At 40.5% G+C, this 20,057-nt stretch overlaps 1 protein-coding gene across 2 annotated transcripts in view; it reads right to left on the bottom strand.

Moving 5' to 3' along the window:
* Positions 1-20,057, bottom strand: part of LOC105477999 (solute carrier family 25 member 21) — a 518,216-nt gene that overhangs the window by 198,290 nt on the left and 299,869 nt on the right. For both annotated transcript variants that reach the window (XM_011734941.3, XM_071100296.1), the window contains exon 2: positions 18,762-18,810. In XM_011734941.3, coding sequence (XP_011733243.1) covers positions 18,762-18,810 — 49 coding nt within the window. The remainder of the gene's footprint in view (positions 1-18,761; positions 18,811-20,057) is intronic.

Here is a 20,057-nt window from a genome sequence, read left to right as displayed (position 1 = left end):
CTCAACAGGGGTGAAGGGTAGTTTTGTTTCCCAGGCGGGTATTTGGCAACGTCTGGAGGCATTTTCAGTTGTCACACTGAAAGGAAGGTATTATTGGCATCTAATGAGTAGAGGCCTGAGATCCTGCTAAAACATTCTACAATGCTCCAGACGGGCCCTTGCAACAAAGAATTATCTGGGCCAAAGTGTCAATAGAGTCGAGGCTGAGAAACCCTGGTTAACCTTACCAAGAAAGAGGTCTTGTTTAGGAGGATCTCCATTACACTGGGGGAAGGGAAAAGCAGGGTGGGGAAGTCGGCATCCAATCTGGTGTCTTTGAACACAAATTCTCGCTCCTCAGGCGAGGAATGTTTACTGATTGGTGACTGACTCTGTTTATTGTTGGTCCGTAAAGGAAGTAGGCGCTTTATGACCCCAACCAGGAACTGCCGGCTTTGTTTGCTCTCCCTCTCTTGAGCTTGTCTTTCTGTATATTGTTTCTATCTTGACCTCATTGTTTGATTCCAAAGCGGTCAGGCCAGTCCTGATCTGGATCTCGAGCGTTAAGTCCTGGTAGCTCAGACATGGCTTGTAAGGGAGGAGGAGTAATGGTGATTCTGGAGACTGCTCACTCTGGGAGTGGGGACTGGGGAGGACAACCCTACTTGGGGTTGGCCAAAGCCAAGATCCCAGAGAGTGCTTGATGATCTCCCACTGACTGCTTTCTCCTTAGACAGAGAGAAGCCAGTGGAAAGGGGGCCACTGCCATCACCCTGGAGAGGAGCTAGTTAGGTCTGTGCCAGACACATGTGTGAGTGATGAGTGGAAGTCCCGGGACCCCCACACCCTGGCACGTTGCTGGTACAGCAGAGGCTGGCACATAAGGGCTAGCCATTGAGCAATTCTGCTAGAATCTGAATGAGGCAGGAACTGGGCTTGATTGTGGGGTGGAGGGGCATGAAGGAGACAGATCTATGGAGCCTGGAATCACATCCCACATAGAAAATGTGCAGTCAGACAGAAAGAACGAATGAGAGCTGACAAGAATATCTGGCTTGCTTTCTTTTCATGTAATTTGGGAACACTGTCTGCTGTGTCATCCAAGGAAGCTCACTGATGGTGCAAAAGGACATTTAATTCCTGCAAACAATGCTTGGCATCTTTTACTGCAAAGATTTTTGCAGCCCTCATATTTCCACGGGCCTTTTCACATTTACCACTGTTTGACTCTAGAATACACTCTAGTAGCCAAATGGAATAAAGTCCAGTTTTTATTTTAAAGGAAATTTGTTGTATTTAAAGCCTAAGACATGCTTTATCTTAAACCTGGGGTCTAGTCTGCCTGGGTTTGGGTCTCAAGCGTTTCTTAGCCTCAGCTGCAGTGGAGCTCTGCAATGGGAAGACCCCTCTGGAGGGCAGGCCCGACACTGGAAGCTCACTTCCTAAACACCAAGGGAGCCGGCGAGCAACCCTCCGATGGAAACACCTTTCAGGCAGCACTGCGGGAGTCTCTATTTAAACAGGTGACCTTGCAGAGAGAGGCTCCAGATCCCATTACTGACTGCCCGGCTGAGAGGCAGATTTGTTTTTATGAGCTCTCAAGACACACATTGGGGGCCAGGCATAAATATGGAGAAAACTTGCGGAGACCTTGCCCCCTTTCCACAAAACATAAAGAAAAGAAAATCATGCGGAGGCTTTTGAGAATCATTACCTATCACTAAATGACCAGTGAGCAAAGTGGTCATCATTTCATTCAAGTTTTAAATTTACTTTATCGCTAGTGATGAAAAGGAGTATCAGATATTTCAGCCCTCCTGCGTCCTTCAGGGAATGGTGGAAAGAGGAAAACAGCTGCTTGTATGAAGCAGTTTAAGGGTCAAATATTACTCTGCCCAGAGGTGCTGACATCACTTAACTCTCCCCAGGAGAGGGGCATTGGCGTCATTTGCTGGGCTGAGGCCGCAGGCCTGAAGATGGGCGGGCCGCAGCCCCCATCTTGTTTCTCCTCGAGCACCTATAGGGTCAACAATTGTAAGTGAACATTGCAATTAAGACTCTAAAACTTTGTTTTTATTGGCTTTGAGGGGGAATTTTTTTTTCACGATTAATGAAAACACAATACAGACAGTAAGTTAAAATGTGAATGTGAGTTTCAAACATTGCATAGTCATTAGGCTAATCATTAGTCATTAGTCATTTGTGGTTGACAAGAAGGGTTATAATTTGACACCTGGCAAAAATCAAGTCGATTTCAGAGAACTCAGAGTTGGGAAATGAGATGGAAAAAACACCCTCTTTCCCTAGGAGGTCCCATGAAGTAACGTTTGCAAAACCTCTTTTCTCTCCCCAGAAGTGAATGAACCATGATTCAGGGCTGTGGTGTCTCCATCTCTGCCTGCTGGACCACCCCTACCCCCACCCTCCAGAGCCTTGTAAGCACTGGCCAAACAATTGCCTCAGAAGGTTCTCAGAAGTGAACCTCTGGGAGTTGAGAGAAAGAGATAAATAACTTCTCAACCTGATGTTTAAGCAACAAGAAACCACCAGAAAGTGTCGGCCTCAATTCTGAAAATATTGTTTGAAACATCATAGAGTCATGGGAGAATGACAGAATGACATTAGAATGACACGATTCTTAGTTCCTAACTTTTCTATAAAATTCCAGATTTTCTTCTGTCTACCGTCTATGACCCATTTTCTTTTGTGTGATGAGAGCAAAATATTGAACCCTGAGTTTGTATTTTCTGACCCCTGACCTCTCCCAGGTGTTCTGGCTCATTTCCTGAGAGTTATGTTTGATTTGGGAACGCCTCCCTCTTTTCTCCCATTCCCCTGTTACCGTTTGAAACCTGGAACACCCGCATACAAGACCCTGACTATCTCCCTGTGCTACCCAAAAACACTCTTAAGTGTTCTCTCAGAACTTGGCAAGCATCTATACAGGGACAGTTTTCTCACACTCTGGGAAATCAAAATATAAAACAATAGCTCTTTTCCAATTCTTCAACCTGAAGATAAATTTTAGGGTCATTTCTTTTTCCTTTCTATTTAACATGAGTTTTAGTACTAAGAGGAAATCAAATAAATAATCGACTTCAGTTTTCAATGTAACAAGGAAATAGAAACTCTAATTTGATCCAAAAGTTATTCCAAATTATCTCTTCAGAAGTTGTGGTTAACATTTTCTTAAAAAAAAATCTCCCTTTCCTTTTCTTTTTCAGATTTCAGAAGAAAAGGCTGGAAAATATAACTTTTGAAGTTATGCATTATTTTTGTTTTAAAGTGAAGCTGGAACCCTGCTTGACAACACTACTCTGCTAATCCTGATTGTCTTTTAAAAAGAAAATGCTTAAGATAACTAAAATTCTTGATAAAAAGATTTCTACATCTTTTAATTCAATGAGAGGCCAATCTACTAAGCTAACAAAAAGAACTACATTCAGGAATGCAACAGACTCTGCCTACTCCATTTGGCATGATTCCTTAAAAATAAATAACTACTTCATGAGTTCTGCAAGTAAAAATAAGATATTGTGTGCACTAAAAACATTTCCTCAAGGGGCATCCAGGCTGGGCTCATGAAGCCCACTTGTCACCAGTATCAAGCCACCCATCCAAGCACCGTCCAGGAGGGCGAGTCTTCTCTTCCTAGTCTAGGGTAGGGGGTCATTCATGCACTAGACTGGAGTTAAGAGGCTTGAACCTTAGCTGACAATGAACAGGACTGGGAGAGGCTCAACTATCCTGGGTCCAGATGACAGTTTGTAGGTATCAGAATAAGTACAGGGGCAGCTGGTGCACAGATCCTGGAAAATTCACTGACACACAGTGAATATATAAATATCATGTCTCATTCTCTGTGGTGTAAAACCACACAAATGCAACTTAGGCTTTATAAAATGCCCAGATTACTAAGTAGCCAAATAAATAGAAAAAAAAAAAAAATCTGTGAATTGATCCTGTGTGAAACCTGGCTCATGATAGTAAAAACAGGCTTAGTACGTTTGTGTTTTATTTTTCCAAATACATAATTTGAAAATACACATGCTTTGCCCATTTTAAATGACATTTATTCAATCATTCATTCACCAAGTGTTTATTGAGCACCTACTTTGTGCTCAACACTCTTGTAGACACTGCATATACATATATATATATGAACAAAAGAAAGAAGGCCCCTTGCCTTTAGGAAGCCTACACTCCAATGGAAGTGGGCAAAACAGTTAACGTGTACACAAATAAATAACTTTGATGAGATCAGAAGATTAAAACAAAGCCAAATAAGGTAATGAAAAAAATGAGAGACACACAGGAGGCCACTGGAGATGGAGCAGCCAGAGAAGTTTCTCTGAGGAGATGACAGCTGAGCTGAGGTATGAAGGTCGAGAAGAAGCCAGTCACTCCAGGAAGAAGGGATTCCAAGAACACAGGTCCTGAGACAGGAGAGAGCTCGGGGCATTAAAGGAGAAGAGACACCCCACTGCCAGATACGTACTTGCAATCACTTTATTTTTAAACAATGAAAACACTGCCTTGGAAACAGAATATCAGATTAGAAGAAGCCTCCAAGTCCATGTAGGGAAATGCCCTCAGTTTCCAGGTTGGGGAGTGAAGTCCCAGAGCAGCTCCACTGACTCGCATGGTGGGGCCAACAGCGCTGAACTAGAACGCTGGTCTCCAGTCTTCAGTGCATGTGTCTTCCCACATGATCCATCGCCTTAGAGGATCTGTGTTAATTACACTCCCCCTGGACACTGACAGCCTGTTCTCAAAGGAATCATGTCTGCTTGCCTGACCTTTCTAAATGAAACTGGGTCAGAATTCTAACCAGTTCTCACTTTAGGAGAGCATCTTAGGAAAAAGTCAAACTTTTTTCTAATGTGTACTGTTTACTTTTCAAAATTTAAAAGAACACAAATACAGAGATAAGAAATTCTAAAGTGTATATTTTTCTGAGAGTATTTGGAAGTACTGAGTTGGATCATATAGTGAGAAGTTAATCACAATGTTGTATTATTTCATAAAAAACAGAAATGCATATCCCAGATAGATTTTGATTACCAAAAATGGATGATATCCACAATAATTTTGTGTGGTTTTTGCTATAATAGAGAAGTATGTAACCTATGAAGCTCTCACAAAAGTTTCACTGAAGAAAATATTATTCAATAACCTCCAAATGGGAAAAATTTATCCTGTAAGAACTTGGCCCAGAGTATGCAGACTTGCATCCAGCTCTATTTATCATCTTGCAAACTTCTTCATTATGTCAAAACTAAATCTCAGCTGTGCCCTGACTGCAAGGCAAAAGCATAAGGCTATTTTAGTCACCTCAACAAGAATATTCTGAGAACTAATCGATTTTCCAAGAATGCTAAGCACTTTTTATCAATTTTTGGTCAAGGTTCACAGTTATGATATTACATTATCAGCCTCAAATGTGTTTGTCTAAAGAAACTTATGATTTTACTCTTGATTCACAGAAAGGAAAAACAACCTTCTAGAATATTCATGATAGCCATAGCCTTCTGCTGTGCTAGAATCTCAACAATTTAGATTTCATTCAGCTTGATTCCCATATGCTCAAATCAAAAGCAGCTTTCCCATGGGCCTGGCCTGAGGTTCTAAGGTTCAGCTCACAGTTAGAGTTTTCCCCTCTCCAGCAGCCTCTTTCTCAACACTTTCAGGTCTTCTCACGCTGCAGGGAGAGCCCAAGTAAGAATCCTAAAGTGCACATGGCACATGACTTTTCAGGACTATTTCGGCCCTTTTGAGACAGGTACCTGCGCTTTATGGAGGCAGCTAAGGAGCAAACACGCTGGATAAAGATAATTTTACTTTCACTGATGGCAGATTTCTTAGAGCTTAACTAGAAAATGTTTTTAAAACTGTTACAATAGCAAAATAAACAACAAACATTTTGAACTTTTGCTTTACTTCTTGAATTTTGAGCTAGAGCTAATCTCAGGTAGACCTTGAATAAGCATTGAAAATAGGCATGGTATTAGTTCCAAATTCTCCCTCCAAAAATGTGTCCTTAAAACAGGAGATTATCCATCTGAACAAGGGCTAACACATAGAATCTATGAGGAACTTAAACAAGAAAACAAACAACCCCATCAAAAAGTGTGTGAAGGATATGAACAGAGAGTTCTCAAAAGAAGACATTTATGTGGCCATGAAAAAAAGCTCATCACCACTGGTCATTAGAGAAATGCAAATCAAAACCACAATGAGATACCATCTCACACCAGTTAGAATGGTGATCATTAAAAATTCAGGAAACAACAGATGCCGGAGAGGATGTGGAGAAATAGGAACACTTTTACATTGTTGGTGGGTACAGCTGGTTGACTGTAAACTAGTTCAGCCATTGTGGAAGACGGTGTGGCAACTCCTCAAGGATCTAGAACCAGAAATACCATTTGACCCAGCCATCCCATTACTGGGTATATACCCAAAGGATTAGAAATCATTCTACTACAAAGACACATGTACACATGTGTTTATTGCAGCACTGTTCACAATAGCAAAGACTTGGAACCAACCCAAATGCCCATCAGTGACAGACTGGACTAAGAAAATGTTGCACCTATACATCATGGAATACTATGCAGCCATAAAAAAATAATGAGTTCATGTGCTTTGCAGGGACATGGATGAAGCTGGAAACCATCCTTCTCAGCAAACTAACACAGGAACAGAAAACCAAACACTGCATGTTCTCACTCATATGTGGCAGTTGAATAATGAGAACACATGGACACGGGGAGGGGAACATCACACACTGGGGCCTGTTGGGAGCTGTGGAGCTAGGGGAGGAATAGCATTAGGAGAAATACCTAATGTAGATGATGGGTCGATGGGTGCAGCAAACCACCATGGCATGTGTATACCTATGTAACAAACCTGCACGTTCTGCACTTGTATTCCAGAACTTAAAGTATAATTTTTTAAAAAAGGAGATTATCTGAGAAAAGTTTATGATGGCATAACAAACACTGAAAAATATCCCATTTGTTTTTAATTCAAAATAATCCCATATCAATTTATTTTATTTGCATATTATATAGTCATATTAAATTATAGTAACCCCAAATTGGAATCTAAGCTATAGCTTATGCAAACTATCTCATAGGGAAACTTGTGATAGGCATTGGCTAAATAAGTAGATTAATGAAATTGCTGGAAATTTAAAAGCAGTTGAGGTAAAACCCTGAACGGGGACTGGGGGGACGAACGAAGGAAATAGTCATCATGCTGATGCTCATTTTAGAAATAATTCAGTTTCCCATGACAAAGATAAGAAGGCCATTTAAGAATTATTTACATCTCAGCTTAAAAAAGAGAAAAAAAGATGTCTGGAGAACCCCACTGACAGGCATGAAGAATGCACTGTTGCTCTTCCTTCTCATCCTCAGGCTTTGCAGTTAAGCAGGGAAAAGAAGCAAGAAGTATCCAAACAGAACACACCTTTCCGTATTAGCTAAGGGAGAATCCTCTAAGACCATTTAATTAGTTGAGGAATAATAGCTACTGTACTCTATACAAACACTAAATCTTTATTTTTAAAATTTAGACAAAACACAAATTAAAGAGAGATTACACACTTTACAAAGGTTCTGCAATGTGAGTCATAAAAATAGCTTGTTCCTCTAGGGAGTGATTTTAAAAAGAATTCCATTTACAAAAAAATAAATAAATAAATTTAGAAACAGCCTTTCCAGATTATAAAGTGAGTTACAGTTGATTTAACATAATAGAATTTTGTTATTTTATGTGGGGAGAACTGACTTGATTTTTTTAAAAGAGGATTTTCTCCTTATTAATAAGATTAAAAAATAATTTCAGTCTATGGCAGCAAGATTCTTCTGCACATAATCTTTGGGACCAATTGTTTTCCCCAATGCCTCAGGCAATGAATCCTTCAGCTCCTCCTTTTTACTGGGTCGCTGTAGCAGCAGAAGTGGGCATGCGTGGAGCACTCCCTATGGATAAGGCGGTTATTGCAGCCAACCCGGCCTAGGGCCTGGGTCTGTGTTCAGTGGGAGGACCTCCAACATGTGAGAAAGATGCAGGGGCAAGACTTTCTACTGTGGACTCTTCTGAGCTTTCCACAGTTTGGCTACAACCCTTGCTATTCCAAAGAGAGGCGGAACATTATCAAAGTAAAAATCTCAGAAGTAATATCAATGAAATCTCTTCACAGGGCCATGGTCTATCATTCCCAAACCCTCTGCCTTTCTCCAGAGGGTCCCATACATCTAGAGTGTAGACATGCAGCTTTCTGTAATAGTGCAAAAAATAAGATTATTTTCTCTTCGTTTTAGGGTCATTCCTAGGTTATATTAGTCATTATACAAATGTGAGACCTTTCAAAGTTTGCTATGAACTCATAGGCAATGATGAATTTAATTTGTATTAAAGTACTTAGGTTGGAGCAAGTGGCATTTTAAAGCACATATTAATTCATTTAAAACCACATAATTCACTGCAGCTCTACAATGTGCCAAGCAGAGCCTGGCCAACTGGCACCTCTATTCCTTCCAAATATGTTACCCATCTTGTGCCCTGTTTTTATTTGATTATGTTATTAAACAAAATCTTTACTAATGACTTCAAGGAAAAGAATGACTTAATCAATACAGTGTTGTGGTCCACCCACTATGCAGTACTTTCTTGCTTGGGCTCAGAAATTACAAAAAGACATTTCAGTTAAGTAAAACAAATCCCAGAGAAACCCTATTATGGTCATGCAACTTCAAAAGCAAAGTTGAAGTTGCACTCACAACGTATTTGGGGATCCTGTAACCATTCCACACCATTATATGTTGCCATGGATTGATTTAGCTACATGACAAAATCCCAATAAAAATATAGTTTATAAAACTGTGGTTCTACTCCGTGTTTGTTTCACTTCAGACACATTCTATCCATGGTTAGAAACAAGCCATGACAGTGGTCTAGCCCTGAATTTCTATCCATGGTGAGAAATCAGGCATAACCATGTTCTAACCCTGAATGAGATCTTAATGTTTTATACCACGGGCAAATCATTAACATATGGAAATAACCTTCCCAGCTGCTCTGTTATTTATTTATTTTTGAATCCTATAGGTTCTACTGCCTCTTGTCTATACCCCATCCTAACTTTTCCTTGTATTCTCTCCCCATTTTAAAAAGATTCCTTTCTTTTCCTTCCTTCTTTCTTTCTTTCCCTTCCCCCCTCCTCTCTCTCTCGGATCTATTGGGGAAAAGAGACTTCATTCCGTGTTTCCACCCACTGTTCTGATGGCCCAGCGTCCCCTCTCCAACCTCTAAATTAAGCATTCACTTTAAAGCTCATGACTGTTTCCCCTCCTCCCTGCTAGAGGAGGTAGTGGATGCTTCCCAGACCCTGGCTTCACACTCTCTGCTGGGCTCCCCACAAAGCAGCCTCTCACCATACCCCATCCTCAGGTTTCTCTTTTTAATAAAGTTTGTGGTGGGCTTATGCCTCTAAATCATTTTCACCCATCAGAGCCATTTACCTTCCCTCTGTAACAACCAATATACTCGCTCCTCTCCCATCTCCTGGTGATGATTTCTGCCCCAGTACCCCACTCAGTAGGACAGAATGTGTTGTTTCTGGCTGTGGATAATATATTTCCATATTGCTCTCAAAAACCACGGAACAAGTTCTGCAATGCAACCGTTTTGTCCTTCCACTTCTACTCACGGCGAACAAAGCAGCAGTTTACATAAATAAAACCAATGAGAATCATAGGTTAAGGAACGGTTCAACACTTAAGAAAAAAAAAGGAATTCTTTATGTGACTTTTTGTGAAACTGCCTACAGGGTATTCAGCAGTGGTTCCCAAAGGCTGACCCAGTGACCAGTCTGGGTACGCTGCATAAGAACCACCCAGGAGGTTGTTAAACATAAATATTGGTAGGACCCACCCCTAGAGTTTCTGATTCAGAAGTCTGGGGTTTGGGAGCCACCAATAGAGAATGTAAATCAATCTCCACAGATGGAGTAAAAGCCCCATAAGTGCATATATAACAACACGTGGATGCCAAATTTTCAACCCATGTGAGTCTTCGGACTTCACCTAGTGATTAATATGTTTTGAGAGAAGTATGAAAATATTTCTTAGTGTAAGTTAAGTCCTGATGGGGGGTGAGAAGGATGACAGCCAAAGTATGCACTGGCCTGTCCACTCACCACTAGTCTTTAACTGTATGTCTATAAGCAGATGTGAAAATGCCCCCCCACTCCTCTTTCTCCCATTCCCCAGCACCACCAGAAAACATGTTCTCCAGTTCTTTGAGGTATTTGACGGGGTGCTTTAAAAATGTTTCTTTTCATTTTTAGAGATAGGGTGTTGCGATGTTGCCCTCGGTTGCTCTAGAACTCCTGGCCTCAAGCAATCCTGCCTCAGCCCTCTGACAAGCTGGAACTACAGGCCCACTGCTGTGCCTTTGGGGCACTTTTAAAAAGATCAGTCCTTGTAGGGTTGACAGTTTATGTAGTATGCACCTGATTTATGCTCTGTTCAAAGCTGAAAACAAAAATGATTAAAAAATGATTCAGGGTAAAACAGAAGAAACACCTCAGTAATTCTTTCTTCCTGAAGCACAATGGGCCATTTCCTTTCCTGGGATTAAAAATATGAAAGGGATATAAGCTACAACTCTCTCAGATTGTGACTTCCATAAATCCTTGGGGCTTTCGAATGCTACTTTCTCCACACAGGTACAAACCTTGAAATGCCATGTAGCAAAATTACCCCCACCTAGGACCTTGCTTATTTGCAACTATCAACTCATTCCAAGCAAGAGTATTCTTAGGAAAGAACCACTGGACTCTGTCCTTCTCTGTAAAGACCTTCCTTTTCACATTGCATTCTAGGCTTGTGCTGTCTAACCCAGGGATCTCTAGCCCCATGTGGCTATGGAGCATTTGAAATGTGGCTTATTAGTCAATATTGAGATGTGCTCTACGTGTAAAATAGGCACCAGATTTCAAAGACTTTGTATGAAAAACAAAAGAATGGAAAATATTCATAGTTTTTATGTTGATTAACATGTTGCTATGGTAATATTTTGAATCTATGAGGTTAAATTGGATTTATTATTAGAATTAATTTTACCTATTTCATTTTTACTTCCTTAAATGTGGTCCTTAGAAACCTTAAGATTACATGTGTGTGGTGCATTTTGTTTCAATTAGCCAGCGCTGTTCTAGACAGAGTCTGGGCTTTCACTTCCCATCTCAAAGCTTGTTCCACACGCTCCCTCAGCACCCTCGACCCCTCTCCCCACTTAGTCCACCCACCTCTGCTGCAGGCACAGCTAATGGGAAACTTCTTACATTACCTAGTTATTTCCCAATCCAGTCCTTGAAACTCCACCATAGGCTTGTAATCTTTTGCGCACCATCCTGTCAAGTAATATCTCCCTTTTTATCTTAACAGATTCTAAATTCCACTTTTTCATGAAATCTTCCCTTTTTCAATGAAGATGACACAATGAAGACTACCTATTATGCACTTTATAGACATTTCAGTTTGGCTATAGAACTATTGAGGTTATTATTTTGATTATTACCAAATACTCATTTCTTCAACAGCATTCACTGGGCACCTCCGGAAGGCAAGGCACGGTGCTAGCTCTATAGGATACTGAATAATGTCAGCACACAGCCCCAACATGATGTGTGGCATGAGGCCAGCAGGAACACAGACACTAAACCAAGGCTCTTCTGCCCAGAAGGATGCTCTACTTGCAAACACCTTGCTGAGGAAGGATTTGAATGTAGTGCTTACATAACACAGTCTTGTGGCTTAGAAACTTGAAACTGCTTGACTGCATAGTAAAACACTTCCTCCTCCCACACTTGTATCCTCTCTCAGGTTTCTTCATTACCCTGTAGACTCCATTTGTCTTTGTATTCCCCCCATTTTTGCTAACCCAGGATTAAACATCATGCTTTCGTGTGTGTGTGTGTGTATGCTCATTTGTTTTTCATAATAATGTGGATACCATTATTGTTCCTATTTAAATATGAGGAAACTAAGGCACAGAGGAGTTATGTAACTTGGTCACATAGGTAATGTGGTCACATAGGTAATGAGTGGAGGAGACAGGATTTGAACCTAGGCAGCCTAACTCTAGCGCCAAAACTATTAACCACACACACACAAACCCCAAGGACCATGCAAGCTTGAAGCTGCCAAGGCTATCTAGTGCCAAATGAGAGAAGCTACCCCAAAATGAAGCCTATATAAGAAAAGGATAGCTGGAGAAAAGGAGGGAGAGAGGGAGAAAGAGAGTATATCAGAGAAGTATAATTAAAGATTATTTTATTTGAACCACTAGAAAGTATGAAGCCAGAAACTACCCTTTGGCCTTCCTAGCTATACAAGTGAATGGGGTCTTTTGTCATTTGTAGCCATAGATTCTTAATGAGGGGTCCACTCACAATTGTACACACAGCTCTGTTTGTGTATAAACAGAACTATAAAACAATATATATATATATACATGTCTCTGGGGAGGTTCTCAAAGGAGACCTTGATTCTACATAACTGCCATATGTACAGCTTCTTAGTCAAATATCCTCTGCTAAAATGAGCTGGGGACCCTTAGAACACATCACTTGTCATGCGGCTGGCCTCTGCTAACAGTAGGTCTATCCCTGGTGCCATATTTGCATGGAGCAGAATAAACTTTTTTCCTATATTAAGTGCCACAGTGCCTGGAATCTTGCCATAAAATATGTATCCATGATAATTTCTAACCACCTTTTAAAATACAAAGTGTGTTTGAAGAAAGACTCTTGGCAATTCAATATGCTGAACTGAAAATGCATGTTTCTCTTAGTGCTTTCTCCAAACTCTTCAAAAACAACAGTATGTCAGTCCCCATTCTGCTTATCTTCAAATCAGTTTCTCACTCCTGCCTTGTCCTGCTCTGCTCTGTAAAGTGAAGGGGCTGACCTCTGCAAGGCTGGTTTCCCAGACTTCCCTGGGTTCAGCAAATAGGAGCACTGGTGAGTGGGATTCTGAAGGTAGGGAGAGAAGGGAGAAAGCAGAGGACTTCTCCCATCCCTCTCTACCTCAGGCAGGCAGTGGCTGCGTCCTGAGGCTCCATCTTCCACTAGACAGACCTACCATGATTCTAGCTTCCAGCAGTGTTGCCAGGTCCTGGGCTCTGACAACACCACCTCCTCCTTTGGTCCCTTCAGCCTGGGGTGGTGGTGCTATTGCTAATCTCTAGGTTGCCTCACAGTCCTTTGCTGGCTACTTAGCATTTCTACAATCTGGACAGAATTGGGGCAGGGACACCATTCAACTCAATACAAAGCAGTATAAGTATAATATTTAGAAATATCAAAGTGAATTACACAGAATCAGCTAAAAGTCAAAGGCCTTTACCTCTGGAATTCCTTGCATTGACTTTGCATAGTTTCAAATACTCAGAGTGGGTGTATTCTCCTGGTTGGGCCATGACTAACACAGGCAACAAAATAATAATAATTATAAATAAGTATAAACCCACAGGGACAAAGAGGATGGAGCAGGAAGTAACAGTGAATATGCAATGTCAACTCATTTTTGCAAGATGGAAATGGATGGAGGAACAGTCACTGCCTTAGCAGGGCAGAGAAGGCTGCACCCTACGTACCTAAAGAAGGGATTGCCAGGAAAGACCCTGGGATATCCCTGGAATGCCTCAGGCCTCAGAGGTACCAGATAACTTGAAAAGTGGGCATATGTGACCAGAAGCAAGAGCACTGCTTGAAAGTCCATGTATGCTTTCTCTCCCACCTCATCCTAAAGACTTGAGGCTTACTCTTTGGAGACTGTATAAGAGCAGCTTCAGACTGGAGGGCAGTGGAGGGCAGGAAAGCGACCCCATACCAGAAACAAGAGGATGACAAGAATATTTTCGTCCTTAACAGTGGGACCCTCAAACACACACAATCTTGATTGAAAGATTCTTCATTGGAGAAACAGTATCCCCAGAAAAGACATTTAAATCTTGATATTGGAAGAGAGATGAGAGAGGACCTAACAAAAAAGCCAAGTAATTGCCAAAACCCCACCTTCAACAAGCCCCACTACATTATCTGCTAAGAGTTTGACAATGTGGAAATAGTAGGGAAAAGGAACCTGAAGAAACATTTAGGAAGACATTGCAATTAACAATAGCCTTATAGAGAACTAAATAATGAAAATATGAGGCAATAATTAATTCCAGAAAAATAAATCCTTGAGCACGACTTGGTTCAGCAGTGAAGTAAAAATAATGCAAACAATTGATTATGGATCAATAATGGGACAGATGTAAGAAGGGGAAATGGGGATAGCGTGTAATTCTAGATGTCATATGAAATAACATTTAAAGCTGACAAATTAAGAAAGAGTGGTGTATTAGTTTCCTAGGGCTGCATCACAAATTACCCCAAACCCTGTGGCTTAAAACAACAAAAAATTATTCTTTCACAGTTCATTAGTCCAGAAGTCCAAAATCAAGGTGTCATCAGTGTTGGCTTCTCTTAAAAGCTCTGAAGGAGAATCTGGTCCATACCTCTCTCTCTGAGCTTCTGGGGATTGTGAGCAGTCTTTGGTATTCACAGTCTTGTAGCTGCAGAATTCTAATCTCTGCTATCGAAGAAGATGGCATTTGGCCATCATTACAGCATGTCTTTTTCTGTGAGTCTCTTTCCTTGTTCTTAGAATACCAGTCATAGTGGACTTAGGGCACACTCTATTCCATATGACCACCTCTTAAGTTGAATAATTACATCTGCAAAGACCCTGTTTCCAAATAAAGTCACCTTCTGAGGTTCTGGGAAGCATGCGAATTGGGGCAGGGACACTGTTCAACTTAATACAACCAGTATAAGTATAATATTTAGAAATGTTGAAGTGAATTACAATGGAATCAGCTAAAAGTCAAAGGTCCTTACCTCTGGAATGGGAACTGGTGGGTGGAGAGGGCATAGTAGGGGAACGATGTTCATGCTTACAAGGCTTGGAAAAGACATGCCTATGGCACACTGACACCATGTCCTTTCCTTCAGGCCAGTAGGAGTATCATATTTCTTCTCCTTCTGGTTAAGTGTGGTCAAGTGGCTAGTTCCTAATGATAGGTTGGGTGAAAACGACACATGTGGTCAGAGTTCTAACCACCAGGGTGAAACCGTTCAACTGTATTCTTCCTCCCACAGGGATGGGGAGAGCACGTGTTCAAACAGAGCTTCTTTCAGTCTGAGCAGAGTGTCCCCTGGCTATGGTCTGAATGTTTGTGCCCCCCCCCGCCCCCGCCACAAATCCATATGGTGAAATCCAACCCCCCAAGGTGATGGCATCAGGAGTGGGACCTTTAGGAGGTCATGAGGGTATAGCCCTCAGGAACGGGATTAGTGTCCTTATAAGAGAGACCCTAGAGTGATGCCTTGCTCTTTCACCATGTGAGGACACAGCAAGAAGGCACCCTTTATGAACCAGGAAACAGGCCCTTAACAGACATCAAACCTGCCAGCACCTTGAGCTTAGACGTCTCAGCCTCCAGTACAGTGAGAAATAAATTTCTGTTGTCTATAAGTTACCCAGTTTATGATATTTTGTTAATGCAGCCTGGACAGATGAAGATACCCAGTTGTATCAGACACAAAATCTTTGTTTTTGTAATCTACTGAGATTTAAAGTTTGTTGTTGATATTACAGCCACGTAACCTAGCCTGTCTTAATTGACACAAGGCTTGGAGTATTATTTGAATTTGATACAACATACATGTACTATTTTGATAAATATTAAAATAAATAACATAAATGATAAACTGTAAGAGATAATACATGAAACCACTTAGCATTGGTGATTTTAGCAGATCACTTTTTAAATGACACAGTATTCCGAGAGTACTGTATTCTAAGTTGTGGCAGGCATTGTCAAAGTGGGGCATGGGATACATGAAGCCAAACCTTATGTCACAGTTTTTTTTACTGGATTTTATTAATTAAGGAGAAGTATACTGAATTAATCCAAATATGGAAATGGCTCATTTTCCACAATATCTCACGTGCTGGAGTATGGCAAAATAAATGTATCTACTTCTTGGAGTCAAGGCTTATTTTGGGGTTCTATTTGTACCTAATCTTTTTCTTGCTGAATGAATAACAACAGGTTCTAAAAATTTACTTCCAAACTCCTCTTTCAAGTGGATTTTTTAAACTCTGTAAACGATCAACACTCTTACCTGGGTATGAATTTACTTCTATTTAGAAACACAGTCATCTCCTGTGTAATGTGATGGTGAAGAGGTTCCCACATGTGGTCTGCTTCTGCCCACTTGATGTCACCTCTCTGTTAGTGCCTGGGTGATAAATCCTTCCAATCTTGCATATTCTACTTCTGTTGCAATGTCAGTTGCCCATATTTGTGCCTTTCAGTTTACTCTATGATTGTGAGTCTTTATTCAACATACTTTTCATTATGCAGGTCAAATACCACCCTGTATCCAATTCCCCTCTCCTTCAGAGCACCTGGAAGGACTGTATCTTCCTCCCTGCTGAAGTTAGGCAAAGTCATGTGACTAACTCTAATGAATGAATGCCATTTTAATGAAAATATTTATGTAGCAAAGAAGACATAAAGCCCCAGTAACTTGTTATATCCACTTCAAGAAATTTTCAGTTCAATTCCAGTACAACAAAATGATACAGCTTTTGAAGTTCATTGGGATGAGATCTCAATTAGCTAATCAGACTGTGAGCTCTCTGAGGGCAGAGCTGTCCTGAAACCCACACACACTAGATGCTCAATACACATCTGTTGAGTGGATGAATGAAGCATTGAGTGAATCAGTGACCATATTCTAATATTGTGTCTGGATTAAATCACTCTTATTTCTCCTCTATGTTCATTGGAACAGTTTACTAATTTAGGAAATTACCCTTAAATGAAAAAGATTATTTTCTCAGTGAGATTAGCAACAATAATCTGGCTTCTCAAAGAAGGTTAATACAGAATCTAAGAGGGAAATCCCAGGGAGTTCTGCTTTCTGTTTTGGAATCTTGTAATAAAGATGGCCCAGGGGTGCACATATCTTGCATTTGAATATAATTTGTGGTTTTCTTTTTTTTTTGAGACGGAGTCTTGCTCTGTCACCCAAGATGAAGTGCAGTGGAGCAATCTCGGCTCACTGCAACCTCCACCTCCTGAGTTCAAGTGATTCCTCTGCCTCAGCCTCCCGAGTAGCTGGGATTACAGGGGTGTGCCACCATGCCCGGCTAATTTTTGTATTTTTAGTAGAGACAGGGTTTCACCATGTTGGCCACGCTGGTCTCGAACTCCTGACCTCAGATGATCCACGTGCCTCAGCCTCCCGAAGTGCTGGGATTACAGGCATGAGCCACCATGCAGGGCCCCTTGTTTTCTTCTTTCTCTTTGAGTTTAGTGATTTGAGGCTGTTACAAACTGAATGCTTGTGTCCTTCCAAAATGTGTACATGGAAGCCCTAACCCACAATGCGATGGTATTTGGGGGTGAGGTCTTTGGGGGGTGATTAGGTTTAAATGAGGTCATGAGGATCTTGCCCCCATGATGGGATTAATGGCTTTATAAGAAGAGGAAGTGACACCGGAACTTTCTCTCTCTGCCATGTAAGGATACAGCAAGAAGGAGGCCCTCTACAGTTAGGAAGAGGGCCCTCACCAAGAACTGAATCAACCAAGACCTTAATCTTGGAATTCCTATCCGCCAAAACTGTAAATATGAACGTCTGTTGTTTAAGTCACTCAGTCTATAATATTTTGTTACAGCAGCTCCAGCTAAGACAGAAGCCAAATTCCCATCTTCTCTACCTCTATTAGAATAGTAATACTATTTTTGCATGCCACAGTCACCTTCTCTTGCTTTCAGCAACCAGCCTAAGATTCCACTGCATCTTTAGGTAGAGTAAGTAACATGTCCATCCAGTGACCAGCCTGAATTATCAAATATTTCCTAATTGAGGCAGTAATCGTTTATTTAACCACCATTATTGTATAGCATTGTTGGCTGTTAGGCCCCAACCTAAGCATGGTGCTCTTGGGTTTCATATAGTGCAAATAAATGGAAATTTTCACTAGACTCCAAGAGCTTCCAATTTGAAAAAACAGAAAGTTCAGTAATTCAGTCACAGGTTTAACTTTTTAAAAATGCTCTAGATCATATTATCCCCACAAAGTTTTGTTATTTTTCTTTTTTTCCTTCTTGGTAAATAGATTTAATACATTGCCCTGGCTTGCATTGACCATATTATGCCCTTGCAGTTTCCTGAAAATATGGCATTTTGCATTGGCAAACAGCAATAGGAATAAATTATTTAAGCACTATGTAAAAAACTTACTTGAAATTTTGAAGTCTCATACCAAAATACTGACTATTAAATAGAGATTTGTTATGCAATGCCAAACGAAAATGCGCTGTCATAATCCACTGGATAAAGTTTAGTTTTTACATCATTTTGATAAATTTACCTCAATTACCAGTATAGCTACAAATCATGCCTTACGGTTGTCATGTAAAGGCAGTAAAATATTACATACTTCAGATGACCTTTATCCAGAAATGCTTTTCACTGTTCACATTTTATCTGTCAAATAGTACTTTCTTTAGAAGCAAATATAACTGCCATTATAGAGAGAAGCTACCGACCTGGGACAAGTCCTAGCATTTAGTGCTCTGACAGATCTTAATTTGGATATTAGCCAAAGTCAATAAAACTTGTTCATGCAGAACCTTACCTGGTTTTCACCACATCTAGGGGGTGCATCAGGCAAATTTCTACAAGACCTGAAAGATGATAAAGAAAAGTCCAATAAACACTTATGTAAACGCTGGTTCTTATTTCCTTGATCCGGTCGATTTCTCGAGTATGCGGGTTCAGATAAAGAACTTGGGACTTCGAATATGACAGCTAATAGTAATAGGCTAGTGGCAAAAGACAGAAGCATAATATGATTTTATTTCAGTGGGAATAAGATATGTGAGTGAGTACTTTCTTACAAGTGCTCTGGCAGGGAGGTAGGGCTGGAGGGGAAAGAACATTTAAAAAACAATCAGACGTGCTAATTGCAATCAACTGGGTGGGAGTTATGGCTTCCCATTCCAGCCCAATAATAAGGATATACGGAAGGAAGGGAGGAAAGAAAAGGAGGAAGGAAGAGCAGGGGGCTCTTTGAATCTCTCCCAGCTTTGGTATGTTAGTAAACATAGCAAATCAGAAACCTCAGTTTCAGCATCCATGAAACAAAGATAATGATGCTTCTTCTCTCCCAAGGTAGTTATGAAAATACAACACATACCAATATATTAATAGCTTAACAGAGAGTATTTCTTGCGAGATCATTGTGTGCTAGGCATTGTTCTAAACAGTACTTAGATTACCTCATTTAATCTTCACAACAACTTTATGTGATAGAATGTATTATCCCCATTTTACAAATGAGATCATTGAAGCATACAAGTTAAATAACTTGTCTAAGATGTTACATCTAGGAAGTAGCTTTAATTCCCACAAAGCCCTGATCTTAACCATTGCACAGTGAAAGAACTATAGCTTCTGGCGAATAAATTGTAAAACTCTCTCTCTCCTATTGTCTAACTGAGCAGACTACTCAATTATAATACAAACTACTGGCATGTAACAATAGGAGTAATACAGTAGTGTTAGGTACTAGTAGTTATAAAAATAATTACAGTAGTCATTCTTATGGTATTACAGAGGTAATAACAGTAATAGTTATCTACATATGGATGATCATTTAACATACATGGTCCTGATAGGCACAACGAGTGGACAGGTAAGTATCATTATTATCTTCCTTTTAAGATAAGAAAACTGAGGTTGATAATGTTCAACTGTTTGCCCAAAGGCCACACAACAGTATTTGTGAGTAGTTTCTTATAGGCAGAGCATTTACCTCCATTTATAAACTAACTCAGCTTGAATTTAGCTATGATGTAGTTTATCTTCCCCATCCCATAATTATCCACACAAATGTCTTTTCCTCCCCATACTGACCAGGTCCAGAAAGCTC

The sequence above is a fragment of the Macaca nemestrina genome, chromosome 7 (genome assembly GCF_043159975.1).
Source record: "Macaca nemestrina isolate mMacNem1 chromosome 7, mMacNem.hap1, whole genome shotgun sequence".
NCBI lineage: Eukaryota > Metazoa > Chordata > Mammalia > Primates > Cercopithecidae > Macaca > Macaca nemestrina.
Note: the sequence above shows the minus strand (reverse complement) of the source record. Positions and strands in the feature narration are given on the sequence as shown.